General features: G+C 48.7%; 1 protein-coding gene across 1 annotated transcript in view; it reads right to left on the bottom strand.

Moving 5' to 3' along the window:
- PARG (poly(ADP-ribose) glycohydrolase) overlaps positions 1-22,650 on the bottom strand; it is a 511,630-nt gene that overhangs the window by 69,512 nt on the left and 419,468 nt on the right. The window contains exon 21 of the mRNA XM_029610698.1: positions 13,390-13,495. Coding sequence (XP_029466558.1) covers positions 13,390-13,495 — 106 coding nt within the window. The remainder of the gene's footprint in view (positions 1-13,389; positions 13,496-22,650) is intronic.

Raw genomic sequence — 22,650 nt, 5'->3', positions numbered from 1 at the left:
TGGCTGTGTCAGATACCAAAGACAAAGAACAGGAAGTTGACTGGAGGACTGATGCTAATCATGTATACCAGACTCTGTTTGGCTGTGTGCAGCCAGCACAATTCAGATGCTGTCCCAGGGCTATGCAAGCAGCTTTGACTGGATATTACAGTGTCTGGTAGCTTGAAAACTGGACAGTCCAGTCCAAAATCGGGCAGTTGGCCACCCTAGTCATATGGCAGGAATGGGGGAGGGGAGATACAGCAAGATAGTGCGGAGGTAGCATGTGTGAGGTGGTATGGATGAGCTGGTATGATGAAATGCTGGGGGGTGGATTGTTTACTGCATTATGGTTAGATTCTGGTTTAAATTTGACATCTGCAGAACCAGAGAGGAACTGCAGGCAGCACTGACTTTTTAAAATTGCTGGCATTTGTGGCAACAACCACAGACATCACTGTGCTGCCATGAGTATTGGCAGATGCAAGACTCAGTACTGCCTGCAGCTCAAGGCTCCTCTCAGGATTTGAGGTCTGCCAAATTAAAATCCCTGAATACCAGAAGCCCTAGTTATGGTGCACTATTTCTGTATCCCTGGGGGAATTCTGCACTCAAACCTTGAAATTCTGCATCCTTGAGCAAGAACCTTTTCTCTGTTTTGCAGTTTAAATTATTAGGCAAAGACAGGGATTGTAAAATATTATACACAAAATTTAAAATTTTTTTGGCACGGAATTCCCCCAGGAGTAACATGCACATACAGTGGGGTCAGAGACACATAGGAAAGGGAGAATCACAGATTTAGCACAGTCTAGAAACATGCTTCAATAAGATATTTCCATTACTGTACCTTTTTGCTTTTCTTACAGATAGTGCCCAGCATTAGTAACACTATGGCTTATAGAGCAGTACAAGTTCAGACATTTGTGAAAAGATCATAGTATGATATGAAAAGGGAAGGCTTCAATCTTGAGCTATAACGGCCATACATGATCAGAAATATGATGATTTAAGATCAGTCAGCTGAGATGGATTCCTGCACAGAGAGATTACAGCAGCAGTAATAGCTATATTCTTCAAAATATCAAATTTACCTGTTTTTGGCCCTAATGCTTCCTATTTAGGGTTTATAACTAGGTTTCTTTCTTTTTCATCTAAATGTATTTTCTTTCTTCCATTTTCACGTTTTTGAAATGAAAACGTGTGAACCTTTCATTATAGCCATACCTCATTTCTAATACCTTCTTTGTAGCTGAATTCAGCCTTTGGATGGTTCAGTGTGATGCATGGAGTTTAGCTAAGGATCAGTGCAAGAGCAACTCAATTTACTTGGATTCACAATACTGGGAGTGGATAGGCAGGAGATACTGAACACATTAAAAGCTAATAGAAGCATTATATAGAAACAGAAAAAAAAGGACATTTTAAACTAAATAGCCAAAACTATCTTACAAAATAATGCTTCTTTAAAGAACAATTATTTTAGGCCTTTTTCTTCCACCTTCAATCATGTTTGTAATGCATCCTCAGCTCCGCACTGAGGCCAGCAGAAGCTGCCAGAATGGTAACGGTCTTTACCTCCTCCCTGGAAGGATGGGGGGGGGGGGGGAAATAAAACCCTGGATCCTACATGTTGTGGCTCACAGCCTTGTTTCTGTTAAGGGACACAATCCTTTTCATTCTTTGTTTTTTCTGGACCCATCAGTCTCACTCCTGCTCTTCTGGGTATCTACCTCAGTCAAAACCAGGGCTGGGTTCTGGCGCCAGGAGCTTTCATTTGTACTTACTCTGGGATTTTTCCTCTATTTCACGTCTCCTCCCCATCTCACTTTCAGTCCAGTTATTGTGGCGATGGCCTTGGCCAGGGGTCAGGCACCAGATCTTTTGGAACCTGGCCTGAAATCTGATCACTGAATTTAGGCAGTGGATCCGGACGGTGCAAGACCTGAACTGGGAATTGAACCCACTGTGTGGAGCCCCAGGCAGAACCTGCTGTGTCCTTTTCTAGTAAGTAACTACACCCTCATGAAAAATTACCAATAAAAGTTTGGTTAAAAAAAAAATACTTACAAGCACAGGGCCTAATTTTGAAAAGCATTTTATACTTGTAAAACTGGGTTTTACACGTGTAAATGCACTTTACTCAAATAAGTGGCTTTTGAAAATTGCTGCAATATCTTATATTTACACACCTAACTCCTTTGAAAATTACCTCCAAAATGTTTGCTATTTAGGGCCATACTCATTAATAGTGTGATGCAAAATTCTTTGGTTTGCAAACTGAGGCCTTTCTGATGCATAAAGCTGCTTGATATGGTTAAATAAGAGATATGAATCAGATTTAAGGATTTTTCATCTTAGCAGAGATTGGGAGAATAGGTTTACTACCTAGGGACCTTACATTTTAGCAAATAATGATTACTATTTCAAGAGTATCAAAACTATACACAGGGCAGAACAAATAACACACAATTACAAAGAATTGTCTTCAAAGAGTTTAATGTATTTGTAGTGTGTTGTATATGCTGTTATCTGCCCATAGCCCTAGTTGGATGAGTAGTTTTCTAAACATAAGTAAATCAATTATATTTCAAGTGTTAATATATAGTGGCATGTGATGAGCTAAAGATCACACAGCGAGATTAATTCTGTCCTTGGGGGAGGGGGATCAGGGAGACTGTGGTCGCAGCAGATCTCAGATACAGTGGCAGACAGTTTGAAGAAGGGGGGGAGGGTCCCCTATTCCTCAATCTCTGCTCTTCCATTCTGGATGGAGGTCTGCTTCGGCTGATTCACCCTAGGCTCTGCACCTAGGGTCAGGAGGATCAGACCTATCATCACAGCTTTTTGTACCAATCACCAGGCTAACCACCATTTCATTTCAAGGCAGTAATTAGAATGATTTTAGAGAACAAAACGGAAGCTCCTGGGTATGCAGGGTGAAATTCAATGAACACAGATGGCCAAGAAGCCAGATACCCATCCTCTCTAATGGAACCATCCATTCTGGAATTAAAATGGACTGCAACATCTCAGCATGGGTTTCATGCTAATTAAAACATTTATAACTCCTTGACTTGAATTGTCCATCAAATATGATCCCACATCGTGCCAGATTTCTCTAGGTATTGATGATCTAAACCTCATAATCTGTTTTACTTAATGGCAACATAGGAAAAAAAAATAGCTGTCATGAAATCAATAACCAAGCAGTGAAAAATAGGTTTTCACTACATAAAAAAGCAAGCAAGAAGGCTAAAGAACTTACAGTGATAAATCACATTTTTTAAAGCAAATTTTATAAGAAATGGGTCTTTTTTTTACTCTTAAAAATAAGAGAAAGGAGGTGAGAGATCACCTTAATGGACACAATTTTTTTTCTTTTTAACATCTAGAAACCAATTTTCTGAAGATTGCTTTCCACCGCTGCAGTACTTTGCCATCTTTTTCTATTTCTTCTGCTTACAAAAAAGCTGTAATTTGGAGCTCAGTATTAAAATAAAAACAGGTGTGTGGATGAGTGGGCAGCTTGTTAAAGGAGAAGTAACACTGAGGGGAGAGAGTCCCAGCCATTATGCAACAGTGACACCTAGTGGCCAGATTTATGGCTCATAATTGCAGGATTGTGGAAAGAGCCTTGGGAGCATGGCTCCTGGCCAAAATCTGTGACTATGACAACTGCGCTAAGTGAGTTGAGGAGGAGTATAAAAAATGGAGAGGAAAAAAACCTTTGGAAGTTGTGATTAAAGGCTTATAGTGCTTGTTCTCAGGCCAGTTCAAATTGAGCTGGAAGTCCAAAAGCAGCAGGAGGAAATTGCTGATTAATATATATAATGGCTTCATGTGTGCTAACTCTGCTGTTTAGAAACAAAGTAATTAAAAAAAAATTCAGCAAGAAAAAAAAAATCTTACCATTTGCAATTTTCGCTAAGGAAGGAAAATATGTAAAAATCTAGGTAGATGGCACTCTTTTTAATCAATCTTCTAGCTTAAATTCCAATTTTGCAGATATGTTGCATAATCAAAAATTTAGAAGTTTTCCATGCAGGACTGGCCTAAAGGGAGGCAAGTAAAGTCCAACAAGGGCCATTAACTGTCATTATAAGCAAACCTTTTCTGGACAGACTTTTTTTTTTCCAATTCACTGGGGCCATTGTTATTTGCTGTCTTCTAAAGATGGAAAGTATTTGAAGAGTTCTGTCATGTCCACAAAAGTTTGGGAACTCAATTTTCAGCAGATAAGAAAACACAGTTATTTCTATAGTAAGGCTATCGTTAGGCTAATTAGAATTCTTTGCATTTCAAGTAACTCCTCTAAAGGTACAGGAATGATAACAGTATAGACATCTTCTACTGCATGACCCATACAGTATTCCCAGACATCATGCAAGCCTACAGGAATAAATACATTCAGTGCACAGACTGTTTAACATGAGAGCACTCACAACACAACACACATCTAGCAACTCACAATCAATAATGAAGTTGAATTAAATGTAATGCAGCATTAGTGACTGATGGCAACCAAAAAAACATCCTTCTCCTTTGGTCTCCTGATTTCAACAGCAAATAGCCTCGAGACCACCAGACTTCACTGTTGGGCTGGCAGAATTCCAGCAGGTAATAGCAACCAAGAATAATGTGGTCACTAGTTTCCATCAGTAAGTGATTCCATGACTCAAAGCAGGGAGGCATTTCTGGTTATGATAGCATGCATTAGAGAAGAGGAGGGAGCAATAAGATTAGTATTCATGGATTTCTATTCAAATGCCTGAGGAATTCGTTTACAATGAAAGCAGTAGTCTCTCCTACTCCCAGGGAGATTCAGCTTTGTTTAATAAAATGCTATTAGTTGGAAAAATTAAATAAATAAGGTTATAAAGAAATGATCTCGGAGGCCTGAAAGTGATCCAAATTATTGGACAGCAGCAGGGTGAGAATGAGCAGGAGGAAGAGTCAGGCCAAGGGCTCACAACATTCATTTTCTGGATTTCCAGGTAATTTTTGTTAATCCTTTTCCCCTTATTTTAAATTGAATGAGATCATTCTAATGGAATGAAAAGAAAACCAGTCCAGGTGAAGTAGAGTTGCTTACCTGTAACAGGTGTTCTCCAAGGACAGCAGGATCTTAGTCCTCACACATATATCGCCAAACACATTTTTACCTGTACAAGGCAAATCTGCCAAGCAGTCCTGGACCTCAAGGTGCAGATCAGAGGCACGCAGCCAAGCCATATGCGGATCCCCAACTCCCGCTGTGGTGGTTCTCATGGCCGTCTCAAAGACATCATATACACAGCAGATCTCGTGTTTATCACACTCGAGGTCCTGGTGCTCTACCCTATGGAACTCCTCCTGAAACTGCTGCGAGAGGTATTCTCCAAACTCCTGGGCCTGTTTCCATAGATTCCTGGAGTACAGCGCAGTTGCTCACCTGTAACAGGTGCTCTCCTAGGACAGCAGGATGTTAGTCCTCACACGTGAGTGACATCATCCGATGGAGCCTGGCACAGAAAACTTTTGTCAAAGTTTCTAGAAGGTTTGACTAGCATACTGAGCATGCCCAGCCTGCTACTATCTGTGCGTCCACGCAAGGTCCCTCTTCAGTCTCGTAACAGCAAAAATACGTGTGAAAAAAATAAAACAAACCGAAGATGAACGCAACATTGTGGGGAGGCAGGTGGGATTCCAGAGGATTAACATCCTGCTGTCCTAGGAGAACACCTGTTACAGGTAAGCAACTGCGCTTTCTCCTAGGACAAGCAGGATGGTAGTCCTCACATGTGGATGAGTACAAAGCTCCAGACAGCCCCACACAATCAAAAAGAGACCACAGCAGCCGAACAAGGTGCCAACGGGTGCAACACAACTGCTGCACTGTAGGTAAACAGGGGGCAGTCTAGGTCCCACAAGAAGCATAAGTAGAGTTGAGTTCAAGACTGGAATAGATTACGCAGGATGGATTGACCGAAGGCACCGTCCTGACGGCCGGCCCTGTCTAGGCAGTAATAGGCCGCAAACGTGTGACGAGAACTCCAGGTTGCAGCTCGGCAAATTTCCATGACGGGGACCGCACGCAAATGGGCCACCGTCGTTGCCAGAGGGAGCACTTACTCTGCCATCAAGCTGAAGGTCTGCCTGTACATAGTAGAAAGCAATGCAATCAGCCAGACAATTGGACAAGGACTGTTACCCACCGCCACCCCTAGCCTGTTGGAGTCAAAGAACACGAAGAGCTGGGTGGACTGCCTGTGGCTCGCCATGCGTTCCAGGTAGAATGCCAAAGCCATCTTAAAGTCCAGAGTGTGAAGCGCCTGTTCCCCTGGGTGGGAATAAGGCCTCGGAAAAAACGTGGGCAAAACGATGGACTGATTGAGATGGAAATCAGTCACAACCTTGGCGGATGCATACGCAAGACCAAATGATTGTGGAAGAACTTCTAGTACGTAACTAGAGTCTGAAGCTCACTGACTCTATGAGCTGAAGTGATCACTACCAGGAGGCCACATGAGTCTTGCCAGGACAACGTTGATGGCCCAGGACACAACCGGAAGCCGAAGAGGGGGCTTCATCTGGAGGAGATACTGCATGAAACAGCCCACTAAGGGTTGGACTGAAACGGGCGTGCCAGCAACACCTCGATGATACGTGCTGACAGCACTGAGGTGCACCCTGATGGAACTGGTCTGGAGCTCAGACTCTGACAGGTGCCACAGGTAGTCCAGCAGCTGTGGCAGGGGGCAGAAGAAAGGGTCTAGACCATGACCCCCGCACCAAATGGAAAAACGTTTCCACTTTGAGCTTTAGGACTTCCTGGTTGAAGGTTTCTTGGACTCCAACAGGACCCAAGAGCTGCAAAGGCTGGAGGACTATGTGCTCAACATCGAAGCTGTGAGGGCCAGCACCCGTAGGTTTGGATGGCGCAGGGTGCCCTGAATTCTGCGATATAATGTCAGGGTGCCATCCCCAGCCGGATGGGCGCTTGCAGGACAGGTCCTGCAGAAGTGAGAACCAAGCCTGTCAAGGCCAAGAAGGTGCCACAAGTATCATGGTTCCCCTGTCCTGATGAAGTTTCGACAGATTCTTCGAGATGAGTGGTAGAGGGGGGTATGCATACAGGAGGCCTTGTCCCCAGTGAAGGGAGAAGGCATCGCAGGCCGGATGGTCGTTCCCTGGTACTAGGGAGCAGAATCTGCTCACCTTGTGGTTGAGAGAGGAGGTGAAGAGGTCCACATCCAGCGTACCCCACTGGCAGAACAGATCGACTGCCACTGCTGGATTGAAAGACCACTCGTGTGGTTGGAATGACCAGCTGAGCTGTCCGCCAACACGTTGAGGTGACCTGGCAGGTAGGTCGCCTGCAGATACATCCCTCGAGAGGGCCCAGTCCCAGACCTGCACCACTTCTTGGCAGAGGAGGAATGAGCCCTTGCCGCCCTGTTTGTTGATGTATCACATCGTGACCTGGTTGTCCATCCGGATCAGAAATGCCTTGGATGACAACTGATCTCTGAACACCCACAAGTCATACCGTATCGCCCGAAGCTCTAGAAAGTTTATCTGACAGCGGGCTTCAGCGGCGGTCCAGAGGCCTTGCATGCGCAGGCCATTCGTGTGGGCCCCCCATCCCTGGAAGGAAGCATCGTGGTGAGACACACCTGGAGCGGAGTGGGCTGGAAGGGGAGTACTTGTTCCAGGTTGGGAAGATCCTCCCACCAGACTAGAGATAGCCTCAGAGGGTCCGTAACAGTGACCAGAGCCTCTAGATCCTGAGATGCTTGCCTCCACTGGGAGTGCAAGGCCCAATGGGGGCTTTGCATGCGGAGGCGGGCCAACAGAGTTACATGGACGGAAGCCGCCATATGTCCCAGTAGGCGGAGCAGAAGGCGGGCTGGCATCTTCTGACTGTTGCGGACAAAGGTAGCCAGCAAGGAGACTATGATCAACCAGTCTTGGGGCAGAAAAGCTTTCGCTTGTGCATGTCCAGCCTGGCTCTGATGAAGTCCAGCTGTGTGGATGGACAGAGGTGCAATTTGGGGAAGTTTATGACTAATCCCACCATCTGCAGTGTCTGTACGTCAAGGCCAGAGCTTGCAAGGCTCCGGAATGAGAGTTGCTCCTGACCAGCCAGTCGTCCAGGTATGGAAACACATAGACCAAGGGACGTCTCAGGTAGGCGGCCACCACTGCTAAGCATTTGAAGACGAGGGGGCCCATGCCAGCCCAAAGGGCAGCACTTTGTACTGGTAATGTGCAGTCCCCACCACGAAGTGGAGGTACTTCTGGTGGGTGGGGATGATCGCAATATGTGCGTACGCCTCCTTGAGGTCGAGGGAGCAAAGCCAGTCTCCTCTTCGGAGGAGCGGGATCAGCGTGCACAGAGAGACCATATTGAATTTTTCTCTTACAAGAAACTTGTTCAAAACCCTGAGGTCGAGAATGGGACGCAAGCCGCCATTCCTCTTTGGAATGAGGAAATACCTCAAATAGAACCCTTGGCTCTGCTGAGAGCGAGGGACCGGTTCCACTGCGCCCGCTACAAGAAGGGCAGAGAGTTCCGTTTGAAGGATGACCAAATGGGCTGATGAGCCCCTCGATAGACATGGGGGAGAGGTCTCTGGGAGCCGGCTGAAGTGCAGACGGTATCCTTGGTGAATGATGGAGAGGACCCAGTAGTCCGATGTTATCTTTCCCCAGTGATGGGCAAAGCTGAGGAGCCTGCCACCGACTGGGGGATCCAAAGCCAGTGGTACGGCCAGCTGACTTACGCTCCCTCGCCACCAGTCAAAAGCCCGTGGTCAGGGCCTGCTGGGGAGCCAGTTGGGTTCTAGGGGCCTGCTGTTGGCAGGGACGACTCCTGGAACTGGTGCAAGGCGGGTGAATCCAGGTGGCTGGTGGATAATATTTCCGCTGCCGATAAAAGGGCTTTCGAGAGCCCTGCCTGGAGGATTTCCTGGCTAAGGAAGGCCCCTCCAGGGCACTAGTAGACAAATGCTGAAGTGTATCGTGGTGGTCCTTCAGCTGCGCCACTGCATCCCGGACTTTGCCTCCAAACAGGTTCTCACCTGTACAGGGGAGGCCCGAAGCCAAGACATTCTCCTGGCGCCGATGCCCACGGCGGCCATGCAATAGCAGAAAGGGCTTCCTGCTGTTGCTGAGGAAGACCCATCGTGAAATCTTGGACTCATTTCCAGAGATTGCGGTTGTACTGGGTCATATACAGTTGGTAGGCGGCAATGTGGGCAACCAGCATGGCGCCTTGAAAGATGTTTCTGCCCAGGGCTTCCAGCTGCCTATGCTCATGCCCTGGAGAAGCGGAGGCATGGGTATGGGAACGCCGAGCCTTTTTTAAGGCAGAGTACACTATCACTGACTGGTGGAGGGAACTGCCTCCTACCGAAGCAAACAACGTGTTGCACTAGGTAGGTGGCATCAGCCTTTCTGTTAACGGGGGAGACCGAAATAGGGTGTTCCCACATGCGGAAGAGGAGTTCTTTGAAAATCTCATGGATCGGGACCGCCACGATTTCCTTAGGAGCGAACTGGAGAACTTCCAGCATCTTATGACACGCATCCTCCTGTAAGGAGTTGAAAGGGGATGGCTTCAGCCATGGCCCGGACAAACCCCACAAAGGACAAGTCTTCGGGTGATGACTGGCGATGCTCCTCCAGAGGGGAGGGCTCCGAAAGGGGGTCGTTGGAGTAGTCCGAGGATGTCTGTGGACTCGTCACCCCAAGGGTAACAGGGCCCCTCCTCCTCACTGGGACCGGCGTGTCATGGGCGAGGTCCGTGAGGAGCATCAGCCCTGGGCTCCGAAGGCTTTGGAGTCCTTGAGGGCACAGGCAGCATCGATTGTTCCCTCGGCATGGAGGGGATCACTGGCCATGGCAAGCCGGAGGGATCCGGCAAAGGCTTGGGGAACCATGGGTGAGGAAACATGGTACTGGCCATATCTTCCTCCTCAAGGACCTGACAATCGGTATCGCTCCAGTGGAGGGCATCGATGGCCAATAGGGCATCGAGAGCCCTTCGGGCACCAGCTGCATTAGTAGGGCACCCAGAAGGACATCCAGATGCTCCAGCAGTGGTGCCAACATGGCGGAAGCTCAGGCACTGGGTAAGGGGGCCAGTGGCACTGGAAACTCAACGCTTTGCAGCGCTTTGAACACCGCCGATTGCACCCTCCAGTCCAACTCCTTCTGGAAGTCCTGGGTGGCCAGAACTGATGGAGGGGGACGAGGCTTCACTGGCTCTTCCTCAGGTCTTCGAGGTGGCACAGTGCCCGGCACCAGTATCCGTGAGGAACGCCTCAGGCTGCCATGCACACCAGAGGATGGGGCCTCTGATGGCTGTGCCGCTTCGATGGTGGCTCGTCAGCGGCCGATGCCACTCCGGAACCGGAACTGTGCACCAATGGTGACTGGTGTCGATGCTTGCGGGATTGTTTCTGGTGCTCAGCTCCGATGACCCTGAGGTCCAGGAGATCTGAGAGATCATCAAGGATTGATCTCCCCCCCCCCCCCCCCGATCCTTGGAGGTACTAGATAGAGGGGCCGTGAGGAGAAGCGGGTTGGATGGCTCCCTGCGATCTCTAGGCGTCGAAGGGACTGATGTAGGCGTGGAGGACTTTGGAGTCCCAAAACGTTTCTCCATTTTATCAAGGTGCGCCCAATGCCCTTTGGGTGTCATCTGATCACCCAGATGGCACCCCCAGACATCGTGTGAGGACCTCGTGCGAATCCATGATGGACATGGTCCATGGATACTGGGGGCACCGATGAAAACTGGACGACGCCATAAAAAACACACAGCGAGCGGTTGGTGACCGACGGACACCGTGGGGTGGGGAGTTGGGAATAGACAGAGAGTATGGAAAAAAAAGACCAAAAACGGACCTACCATACCGAGGGGTACCGATCGTGAAGGGGAACCACAAGGATTTAGACACAACTTGAGGAATCAAAGAAAAGAAGAAGAAAAAAGTTAGAGCTCCACGGACCGCGAGGCAACTGCACCGCGGAAAAAAAAAAAAAAAAGAGACTAAAGTGGGACCTCTCGTGGATGTGCAGGGAGCCATCCAACCCGCTTCTCCTCACGGTCTACTACATGTGAGGACTACCATCCTGCTTGTCCTAGGAGAATGACCCATACAGTTGGTAACAAGCAATCCTGGCTGTTAACATTGCACCTTGCGGTACCCGAGAGCGTCCAGAGCTCTATGTTCCCACCCTGGGGGGACGGGGGTATGAGATATGAGTGCAAAGCCTCTTTGCCTTCTTCAAGGCCGACTAACACCACTGACTGGTGAGGGAGCTGTTGGCGTTCAAAACCAGTGGTAGGCTGGACCAGATAAGCCGCGTCCGTCTTGCGCTTCACTGGAGGAACCGAGATGCGGTGCGCCCAAAGGCAGGCTACCAGGTCCTTGAAGATTTCATTGACTGGGACAGCCACCACTTCCTTCGTTGCATCCAGGAATTGCAAGATCTCTAGCATCTTGTGCCTGGAGTCCTGTTCCATTAAGAGCTGGAAAGTCACTGACTCTGCCATGGCCTTAACAAATCCAGTGAAGAAAAGATCCTCCGGGGGAGATTTCCACCACTTCTCTGGAGGAGAGGGTTCAGACCTGATGGCCCCGGGAGAGTTGGGAGGTGGCAGAGCATCATGTGCAAGCAGGTGCCACCAAACCTAATAGCCCTTCTTTGTCCGAGGAATCACTCACCAGAATGGGAATCGGAGGCGGCAGCATCGATGCTCCTTTCGGCGCGAAGGGGCTTAAGGCATCGGTACCGGCTGCGTCGGTAGGACACCGAACAGCATATCCAGCCACTCCAGTAAAGGCGTAAGCATCAGTGGAGTCTGTTCCTGCGGCGGTGCTGATCCTGGTGCAACCAGAGGCTCAAGGCCCTGCAGGGCCCAGCCGATCGCCAACCGCATTCGCCTCTCCAACTCCTCCTTAAAAGCAGCTGATGACAAAACAGCTTGAGGAAGAGGCAGCAGCATAATCAGAATGTCCCCCGGAGCACTGGGAGACACCAAGCCCTCCCACTGGTGTCGGTGGAGGCCTCTGAAGGATCGGTGGGAATCAATTCTTCCACCCAAGCCGCTTCATCAGAGGCACGGACGCAGCCGATGCCTGCCTGTGGTCTGGTTTGGAGGAAGATGGCAATGCGGCCTTGATTTTTCTCGATTTCTACCTTGGTCCTTGCCCGGAACAGACTAGATGGAGAAGAACCTGGCCGGGAACAAGACGACAAATAATGTGCCTGGTCCTCCGCTCTCACTTCGCGACCGAGGAGTGGCAGCGGGGGCGACCCTGAAGGGTTCAAGGCCTGGACATCCTTCCTGAGCAGGGTAGAGATCCCCAATGCCGATGACGAATCCGAACGCTTAGGGTTGAATAACTTCTCCATCTTGTCCAAGTGTGCCCAATGGCCTTTGGGGGGGGGGGGTCATCTGGGCACAGAGTTCACAAGTGTGGACATCGTGGGATGCCCCCAGGCAGAGGAAATAGACCTCGTGGGGGTCTGTGATGGACTTAGTCCAGGGACAATGCCATCGTAAAAAGAACGTGGTGTGCAGTTGATGGTCAGCGGCCACCATGGGGGCGACCGTGAAAACCCGAAGGACTTACCAGATCGCAGAGGGAGAGAACCCGAGAAATGCCAGGGACCCAACCCAACACTGTAGATACAAAAACTGCAGAAAAAGAAACAAGCGCGAGCTCCACGATTGTGAAGCAAAATCTTCGCAGAAAGGAAGAGACTGAAGAGGGACCCCGCGTGGACGCAAGTTTAGTGGCATGCTGGGCATGCTCAGTGTGCCAGTCAAAGTTTCTAGAAACTTTGACAAAGTTTTCCGTGCCGGGCTCCATCTGATGATGTCACCCATGCGCGAGGACTACCATCCTGCTTGTCCTTGGAGAGTTCTACTTCTTTCTGCATTAAGATTCATTCTCCTACATGTAGGAAAATGCAATTTTGTTGCAAGGCCAAGTTATCATTGTTCTGAGCTACAATTATTTCAACCCATTTTTCAGAGCCACTTTTGATGTTTTAGGAACATATATGCACAAACAATTTTTCTTCTATTTTTCCAAGCCAGTCAGTCTTGTTTAATGTTTGTTATAAAATTCACAGGGATTTTGAGTGTTTATGAAAATAATCCAGAAAAATTACAAAAATCTCTCTTTGGGAATGTTTCTTAGCTTGGAGAAAACAAAGAATGCTTTCTCCACTCTTTTTTTTTTTTTTAAGGTTTCAAAAAAGGAAAGAATACAATTTAAATCTCAGGGAGAACAAAACTCTAGGTTTAAGTTTATACATGCATGTGTGTGTGTGGCGGGGAGGGTGGGTAAGACCGGTCTCTCTCTGAATTTGATTCAATGGATCTTTACAATTTCCTTCACTTACCTTTTAACCTGGAATCTCCTCCAAAGGCACCACATCCCCAGTTTCCTGTTGCCACTGCAGAGAGATGCTGAGATGGAATACCAGGTCGGGCAAAACCGCAATAGGCCTGCAGCGAGAAAACAAAAAAACTGAGAAACTTAAATTCTATTTCATATTTTTGAGAATAATGTAATGAGGACGACAGGAAAATGTAAGGGAAAGGAAAGACTGTATGACATGTAACCCATATAAAACCTTAGACAGCTGCAACTCAGACATCTATTTTGGTGAAAAGAATTGGTTCCATAACTTACCAAATTTAGGAAAAGTCTGAAAAAGTACTGAACGTTCTGTCCAATATGGGTTAATAAACAATGTTTTCTGAGCCACAAATGCTGACAGATTTCTCCTTGTCTGGCAGTCTATCATTAATCAAAATTTTTAGAAAGGGAACTTACAGAAGCAGCCACAAATTACCTGGTCCATCAGACGCATGCAGCTTTTAAAATCTTTCCTTTCACGTCAAGAAATATTGGCATGCTGCATGTCTGAAGTAGATCTGTGAGAAATGAGGACATAGTCTAGCAAACCATTACACCAATGGTGCTGGATAATAAACTGCCCTCAGGTCTGTTCTGGGAAGGAACAGCGTGAAGCCATTTTGTTTGCTGTCAAATTTTGAATTTTTTTTCATTTTGGAATTTGCTTCATTTATTTCAAGAGAAAAAACAAACAAAGAAGGGAAGCTGTATGTCAAAATGCAACACTCAGCCAATTTAAAATAAGGAATTTAGTTATAGAAAAGCAATTCTGCAACATATATTAGTGCAACCCATGGGCTCCATGGCACTGCTGCACCTGTCCCCAGAATGGTACTGTGCAGCTCTCAGTGAGTGAGCTGCCATTAGCCTAAACAGCCCATTGATCACAGTCTCGGGAAAACAGCATTAAGAGTGTGGGCATCGTAGGACCCCAAATCACTAAGAGACATGCAGTTTCAGAATGGAACAGCTGTTTTGGGTTTGGGGCAGGGGGAGAGGGGAGAGGGGAGGTCAAGGGATGTGAGGTGGGGACAGGGAAATGAGGAACTAAGAGAGTGTGTGTGTGTGGGGGGGGGAAGAGTAGTAATCTGGGAGGAGTGAGGATAAGCTGATAGAAGCTGGGGAGAGAGACACTGAGAAGAATGACAGGCTGAGGAAAGTGCTGAGCAGAGATGACTGATGTTGGGGGTGGAACACTGAAAGACATTTAATTTAAAAAACATGTATATTAGCTGCTTCATCAGGTTGAGGCTGAGGGATAGGACTTTTTTCCCCCCTCACTCTCATAATAGTGTCTTAATTCAAAAAAGGTTAAAAACTGCTGTATACTTGGTACATTTTAATCTCCAATTTACAACAAAAGAACAATTAATAAATAGAAGAATATTTTAGTATGTCAGTGACAAAAGTAATGGAAAGGCACAGTGATCTCTAAAGCATCAAGAAACACCTGATAATATAAAATAAGAATACATACATGATTTTTCAAAACCCACCAATCTGTATATTTCTTAAAAGTATCATCAAGTCACATATACCACTCTTGGCTGCTCTGTGAATTAGAACAGGAGCAACCTCTGAGTGGCATGGTGGTACACTCCATCTAGCCCATGACAAACTGCAGTCAAAATATAGCAAATTCAAATAGAAATCATTAAATAATAAAACCAATAGTTTTGTACTTTAGCTGAGATTTTTTTTTTTTTTTAACAAGTGCTAGCTGTCACGTAGGATTTTAACTACCATAGGGACCTATTTACTAAGTCAACATGGATTTACCTAAGGGAAGTCTTGCCTAACAAATCTGCTTCATTTTTTTTGAAGGGGTTAATAAACATGTGGATAAAGGTGAACCAGTAGATGTAGTGTATTTGGATTTTCAGAAGGCATTTGACAAAATCCCTCATGAGAGACTTCTACGAAACTAAGAAGTCATGGGATAGGAGGCGATGCCCTTTCGTGGATTACAAACTGATTAAAAGACAGGAAACAGAGAGTAGGATTAAATGGTCAATTTTCTCAGTGGAAAAGGGTAAACAGTGGAGTGCGTCAGGGATCTGTACTTGGACAGGTGCTTTTCAATATATATATATATAAATGATCTGGAAAGGAATACGACGAGTGAGGTTATCAAATTTGCGGATGATACAAAATTATTCAGTGTAGTTAAATCACAAGCAGACTGTGATACATTACAGGAGGTCCTTGCAAGACTGGAAGATTGGGCATCCAAATGGCAGATGAAATTTAATGTGGACAAGTGCAAGGTGTTGCTTATAGGGAAAAATAACCCTTGCTATAGTTACACGATGTTAGGTTCCATATTAGGAGCTACCACCCAGGAAAAAGATCTAGGCATCATAGTGGATAATACTTTAAAATCGTCGGCTCAGTGTCCTGCAGCAGTCAAAAAAGCAAACAGAATGTTAGGAATTATTAGGAAGGGAATGGTTAATAAAACAGAAAATGTCATAATGCTCTATATTGCTCCATGGTGAGACCGCAACTTGAATACTGTTACAATTCTGGTCGCCGCATCTCAAAAAAGATATAGTTGCGATGGAGAAGGTACAGAGAAGGGCAACCAAAATGATAAAGGGGATGGAACACCTCCCCTATGAGGAAAAGCTGAAGAGGTTAGGGCTGTTCAGCTTAGAGAAGAGACGGCTGAGGGGGGATATGATAGAGGTCTTTAAGATCATGAGAGGTCTTGAACGAGTGGATGTGAATCGGTCATTTACACTTTTGAATAATAGAAGGACTAGGGGGCATTCCATGAAGTTAGCAAGTAGCACATTTAAGACTAATTGAAGAAAATTCTTTTTCACTCAAAGCACAATAAAGCTCTGGAATTTGTTGCCAGAGGATGTGGTTAATGCAATTAGTGTAGCTGGGTTCAAAAAAGGTTTGGATAGGTTCTTGGAGGAGAAGTCTATTAACTGCTATTAATCAAGTTTATTTAGGGGCAGATTGTCAAAGGGGTACGCGTGTAAGATACACTCGTACCCCCCTGAAAACCTGCCCCAAGTTCCCCCTGCGCACGCCGAGCCTATGTTGAATAGGCTCGGCGGCGCGCGCAAGCCCCGGGACGAGCGTAAGTCCCAGGGCTTTCCTGGGGGGCGTGTAGCGGCGGCGCGTCATCTGGGGGCGGGGGCCGCAGGCGTGGTTCCAGCCCAGGCCTCCGAAACTGCTACCGGGCCGGGGAATTGCACGCCGGCGGCTGGCCCGGCGCACGCAAGTTACGCCTGCACCTGGTGTGCGAACAAAAGTACGCGCGGGTGTACATTATTAAAATCTACCCCTTAGGGAATAGCCACTGCTATTTATTGCATCAGTAGCATGGAATCTTCTTAGTGTTTGGGTAATTCCAGGTTGTTGTGGCCTGGTTTGGCCTCTGTTGGAAACAGGATGCTGGGCTTGATGGACCCTCGGTCTGACCCAGCATGGCAATTTCTTATGTTCTTAAGCTGTGTTAAAGAGCTGTTTTAATGTTGAGATTACTTACCTGATAATCTCCTTTTCCTTAGTGTAGACAGATGGACTCAGAACGAATGGGTATAGTATCCGCGTGCTAGCAGTTGGAGACGGATCTGACGTCAGCACGGGCGTATATATACCCCCACAGGAAGCGTAGCAACTTAGTAATCTTCCTTGCAAAAGATGTTATGGATGTGTGTACTGACGCTCAGTGAAAAGTGAAACAGGATTCCCCTGACCGATTGATAGTAGCTGGAGACCGCCAGCATTCCCAACCGGAAGGCCAGGGCGTTGACACCTGGTAGAGTGTAAGCTCTTATGGAAACAGATGACATGGCTTACCTTGAATCGGTGAATCCCATGTACACAGGCAGCTGGGCGGGATGCTGAGTCCATCTGTCTACACTAAGGAAAAGGAGATTATCAGGTAAGTAATCTCAACCTTTCCTGGCTTGTAGCCAGATGGACTCAGAACGAATGGGATGTACAAAAGCTTTACTCCCAGCCTGGGCGGGAGGCTGCCTGAGGACCATGTAGTACCGCCCTCGCAAATGCTGAGTCCTCCCTAGCCTGGACATCCAGACGGTAGAACCTGGAGAAGGTATGGAGGGAGGACCATGTCGCCGCTTTACATATTTCTGCAGGCGACAGCATCCTGGATTCCGCCCAGGATGCTGCTTGTGCTCTGGTAGAATGAGCCTTGACTTGTAGAGGTGGAGACTTACCAGCCTCCACGTAAGCTGCTCTGATAACTTCTTTAATCCAGCGGGCGATGGTGGGCCGAGAGGCCGCTTCCCCTTGTCGCTTCCCGCTGTGCAGGACGAACAGATGGTCTGTCTTTCGTAGTTCTTGTGTCGCTTCCAGATATCTAGGCAGCAGTCTGCCTATGTCGAGATGGCGTAGCAAACGTCCTTCAGATTTCTTCAAACCTGCCGTGGTAAGCAAGGATATAGTCTGATTAAGGTGAAACTGTGAAACCACTTTAGGTAAAAAGGAGGGAACCGTGCGAAGATGGATAGCCTCCGGGGTGATTCTCAGAAAGCGATCACGGCAGGACAGTGCTTGTAGCTCTGAGACGCGGCGTGCGGAACACACCGCCAATAAGAACACCATCTTCAAGGTTAGAGAACGGAGAGACAGGCCCCAAAGGGGTCTGAAGGTGGAATCCGCGAGGAAATCCAAAACAAGGTTGAGGTTCCATAAGGGCACAGGCCACTTCAGTGGCGGATGAATATGCTTGACTCCTTGCAGGAAGCGAGAAACATCTGGGTGCTTGGCGATGGTCTTGCCATCCCTCCTGGGGCCATAGCAAGACAGCGCAGCCACCTGAACCTTGATGGAGCTGAGGGAGAGACCCTTCTGAAGTCCATCTTGCAGGAAATCCAACACAATAGGGATCGTGGTCACATGTGGATTGGTGCCATGAGTATCGCACCATGCTTCAAATACTCTCCAGATCCTTACATAGGTGAGGGATGTGGAAAACTTGCGAGCTCGGAGGAGTGTATCTATCATGGGCTCCGAGTAATCTCTTTTCTTCAGTCTAGCCCTCTCAATGGCCAGACCGTAAGAGAGAATTGAGCTGGATCCACGTGGAGGATGGGACCTTGACGTAGAAGGTCCCAGAGAGGAGGCAGGGGAAGGGGCTCCCCTGCCAGTAGTCTTCTCATGTCCGCGTACCAGGGTCTTCTTGGCCAGTCTGGTGCCACTAGAAGAACTAGGCCCCGGTGTTTCTGAATCTTGTGGATGATGGCGCCCAGTAGAGGCCACGGAGGAAAGGCGTATAGCAGAGTCCCTGGAGGCCACGGCTGAACCAGGGCATCGATTCCGTGGGAGAACGGATCGTGCTTGCGGCTGAAGTATCTGGGTACTTGAGCATTGGACTTGTCCGCCAGTAAATCCATGTCCAGAATCCCCCAGTGATCCACAATTATCTGGAAGGCTGTGGGTGACAGCTGCCACTCTCCCGGATTTAGACGTTCTCTGCTGAGGAAGTCTGCCGTGGTGTTGCCCTTCAGGCAATGTGGACGGCGGAGATGTCCTGAAGATTCGCCTCTGCCCAAACCATCAGTGGGGCGATCTCCAGAGATACTTGTCGGCTTCTGGTTCTGCCCTGACGGTTGATGTATGCCACTGTGGTGGCGTTGTCGGACATCACTCTGACTGCTCTGTTCTTCAGTTTGTGAGCAAATCGAAGGCATGCCAATCGGACTGCCCGAGCCTCTAGACGGTTGATGTTCCACGCTGACTCTTCTCCGTGCCACCGCCCTTGTGCGGTGAGTCCTTCGCAGTGTGCTCCCCCAGCCGCTCAGGCTGGCATCTGTGGTGAGCAGAGTCCACGTGGGGGAGGACATCCTCGACCCCTTGCTCATGTGGTCGGACTGCAGCCACCACCGTAACTGTGTCCGGACTCTGGCAGGCAGAGGTAGGTGCGTGGAATAGTTATGAGGTAGGGCTGCAGCGAGAGAGCAGGGAGTGTTGTAGAGGTCTCTTATGGGCCCCTGCCCAAGGTACCACTTCCAGAGTGGATGCCATGAGACCAAGAACCTGCAGATAATGCCAAGCTATGGGCCGACTGGCTCCCATCAAGTACTGGATACGCGTCTGAAGTTTCAACCTTCTCTTGGTAGTGAGACTGACTGTGTCTGCCTGCGTGTCAAACTGTACTCCCAGGTATTCCAGTGACTGGGAAGGCCGTAGGCAACTCTTGCTGAGGTTGATTACCCAGCCCAAGCTTTCCAGAAGGGCGATCACTCTGTCGGTTGTCCGATGACTCTCCTCTCGTGATTTCGCCCTGATCAGCCAATCGTCTAGGTAGGGATGGACCAGAATTCCTTCCCGCCTGAGGGCCGCTGCTACCACCACAACCACCTTGGTGAAGGTCCGCGGTGACGTGGCCAATCCGAAGGGCAGAGCCCGGAATTGGAAGTGGTGACCCAAAACCTTGAAGTGTAGGTAGCGCTGATGATCCGGATGGATCGGGATATGCAGGTAGGCTTCCGACAAGTCTAATGCCGTGAGGAATTCTCCTGGCTGTACTGCGGTCTTGACGGAGCGCAGAGTTTCCATGCGAAACCTCGGGACCCGTAAGTATCGATTGATGGACTTGAGGTCCAGTACAGGCCGAAAGGTGCCCCCTTTCTTGGGTAACATAAAATAAATGGAATAGTGTCCAGAATTCACTTCCCAGACAGGTACTGGGATGATAGCGTTCAAGGACAGGAGCCTCGCCAAGGTAGCTTCCAATGCTGCCTTCTTGTGTATGGGACATGACGATTCCACAAACTTGTCCGGAGGGAGATGATGAAAGTCCAGATAATATCCCTCTCGGATAATGGCGAGGACCCACTGGTCCGACGTGATCTCGACCCATCTGGGGTAGAAGAGGGTTAACCTGCCCCCTATGGCTCTGTCCCCCAGATGAATCGGCGGATTCTCATTGGGAGGCGCGGCCGGGACCTGAGCCCGGGCCTGCTCCCCTCTTGCGCTGCTTGGTCCAAAAGGACTGATTCCTGGCCTGAGGACGTGGTGCCTGGTAGCGACTCCTGTAAGGAACAAAGCGCTGTGAACTCCTGCCCCTGGAGGGCCTTGGAAAGGTGCGCTGGCCTCTTCTGAACCGATCTTCCGGCAGTCTAGGCACTGGAGAGGCACCCCATGTACTGGCCAGTTTATCAAGGTCGCTGCCAAATAGAAAAGAGCCCTTAAAGGACAATCTGGTGAGGCGTGTCTTTGAAGGCGCATCAGCTGACCATCTCCGGATCCAGAGCTGCCTCCTGGCGGCTACGGAGGATGAGATCCCCTTAGCTGTTGTCCGGACTAGGTCTGAGGCAGCATCCGTGAGGAACGAAAGAGCTGACTCCATGTCAGCTGCTGGAGCGTTGTTCCTAACCTGTGACAAACAGGCACGCGTCACCACTGTGCAGCAGGTCGCGATCTGCAAAGATAGAGCTGCTACCTCAAAGGTCTGTTTCAGAATGGCGTCCAGTCGCCGGTCATGAGGCTCCTTGAGGGCCGTCCCCCCTCAACTGGAATGGTAGTGCGCTTGACCATAGCGCTAATCAAGGCGTCCACCTGAGGACACGCCAGCAGGTCCTGGATAGCCGGTGCCAATGGGTACATGCCCGTCAGGGCCCGGCCCCCTTTGAAGGAAGCCGCTGGTGCTGCCCATTCTAAATCTATCAGTTGTTGTGCTGCTTGCAAGAATGGAAAATGGCGAACTGTAGGACGAAGACCTTCCAGCAGGGGGTTCTGCGCAGAGGGTACCGTAGCGCTGGGACCTGTAATATCCAACTCCGCCAGACACTGAGACACCAGGTCGGAGAGATCCTCCTTAGGGAAGAACCGCCTCATGGTTCTATATGGCTCAATCCCTGGGGGAAGTTCCCCCTCGTCCGGGAGTTCAGACTCATCCGGTGAAACCTCCTGCTCTGACTGATCTGGACTGTCCAGCGGCGGGAGGACCCGCTCACGATAAGGGCGTGAGGGTCCAGGAACAGGATCCGCAGGAGCCGCCACCGCAGCGGCAGCCGCAGCAGCCGCTGCAGTCGCAGCCACCGCAGGAACAACAGGAACCGCAGGGCCTGGACGGGAAGCCGTTTGCATCTGTACAAAGGCATGAATCCCCTTAAAGAGATCCACCCAGGAAATGGAAGCAGCCTCTAATCGCCGGGGTACAAGATCCCCCGGGATTCCCGATTGGTCGAGACTGCCCGCTAAATCCGGGGTAGCCCCTGGGGAACTGTCAGCAAATCGTGGCTGAGACTGGTCCTGGCCCGAGGGTCCCACGGCCTCCTCACATTGGGCACATAGGGAGTCTGGCTCTTCACTGTGCGTGGATCTAAGCTGGCATGCAGAGCAGAGGCCAAGGGCTTTAATGCGTGAGGCAGGCGGCGTCGCCGTTGAAGACGCTGAGGCATTCTGTTCCATTGAAAAGTATGCGCTGAATGAGAAGCGGCAATAATATATGCTTAATAGAACAGGCGCACAATAATAGTATGCGGCAGCAATATGCGCTTAATACAACAGGCGCACAATAATAATAATATGCGGCAGCAATATGCGCTTAATACGACAGGCGCTTAACCATAATAATATGCAATATGTTCTCAGCAATAGGCGGCCATGAAAACAGGTCAATTGTATGCAATAGGCTCTCAGCAATATGCAGTTAGCAATACACGCTCAATGGCATTCAGTAAGCTCTCAGCAATAGGCGGTTAGCAATACACGCTCAATGGCATTCAATAGGCTCTCAGCAATAAGCGGTCAGTAATACCCGCTCAATGGCATTCAATAGGCTCTCAGCAACAAGCGGTTAGCAATACACACGCTATGGCTTTTAATAGGCTCTCAAAAATAAGCGGTCAGTAATACCCGCTCAATGGCATTCAATAGGCTCTCAGCAATAAGCGGTTAGCAATACACGCTCAATGGCATTCAATAGGCTCTCAGCAATAAGCGGTTAGCAATACACGCTCAATGGCATTCAATAGGCTCTCAGCAATAAGCAGTTAGCAATACACGCTCAATGGCATTCAATATGCTCTCAGCAATAGGCGGTTAGCAATACACGTTCAGTGGCATTCAACATTCTCTCAACAATAAGGCAATATACGCACAAGGAGGAATAGAGCCACGCCTACTACGGGCGCTCAATACCTGAACAAGGCCCACAAAATGGCGCCCTCCACGACATGCCACGCCGCCGATCCTCTGTTCCTCGGAGACCAGAAATAAGAGATGTACGCCTTACCTGATCCTCGGC

The sequence above is a fragment of the Rhinatrema bivittatum genome, chromosome 7, assembly GCF_901001135.1.
Source record: "Rhinatrema bivittatum chromosome 7, aRhiBiv1.1, whole genome shotgun sequence".
In the NCBI taxonomy this organism is placed as follows: Eukaryota; Metazoa; Chordata; class Amphibia; order Gymnophiona; family Rhinatrematidae; genus Rhinatrema; species Rhinatrema bivittatum.
This window is presented reverse-complemented; position numbering and strand designations above follow the sequence as displayed.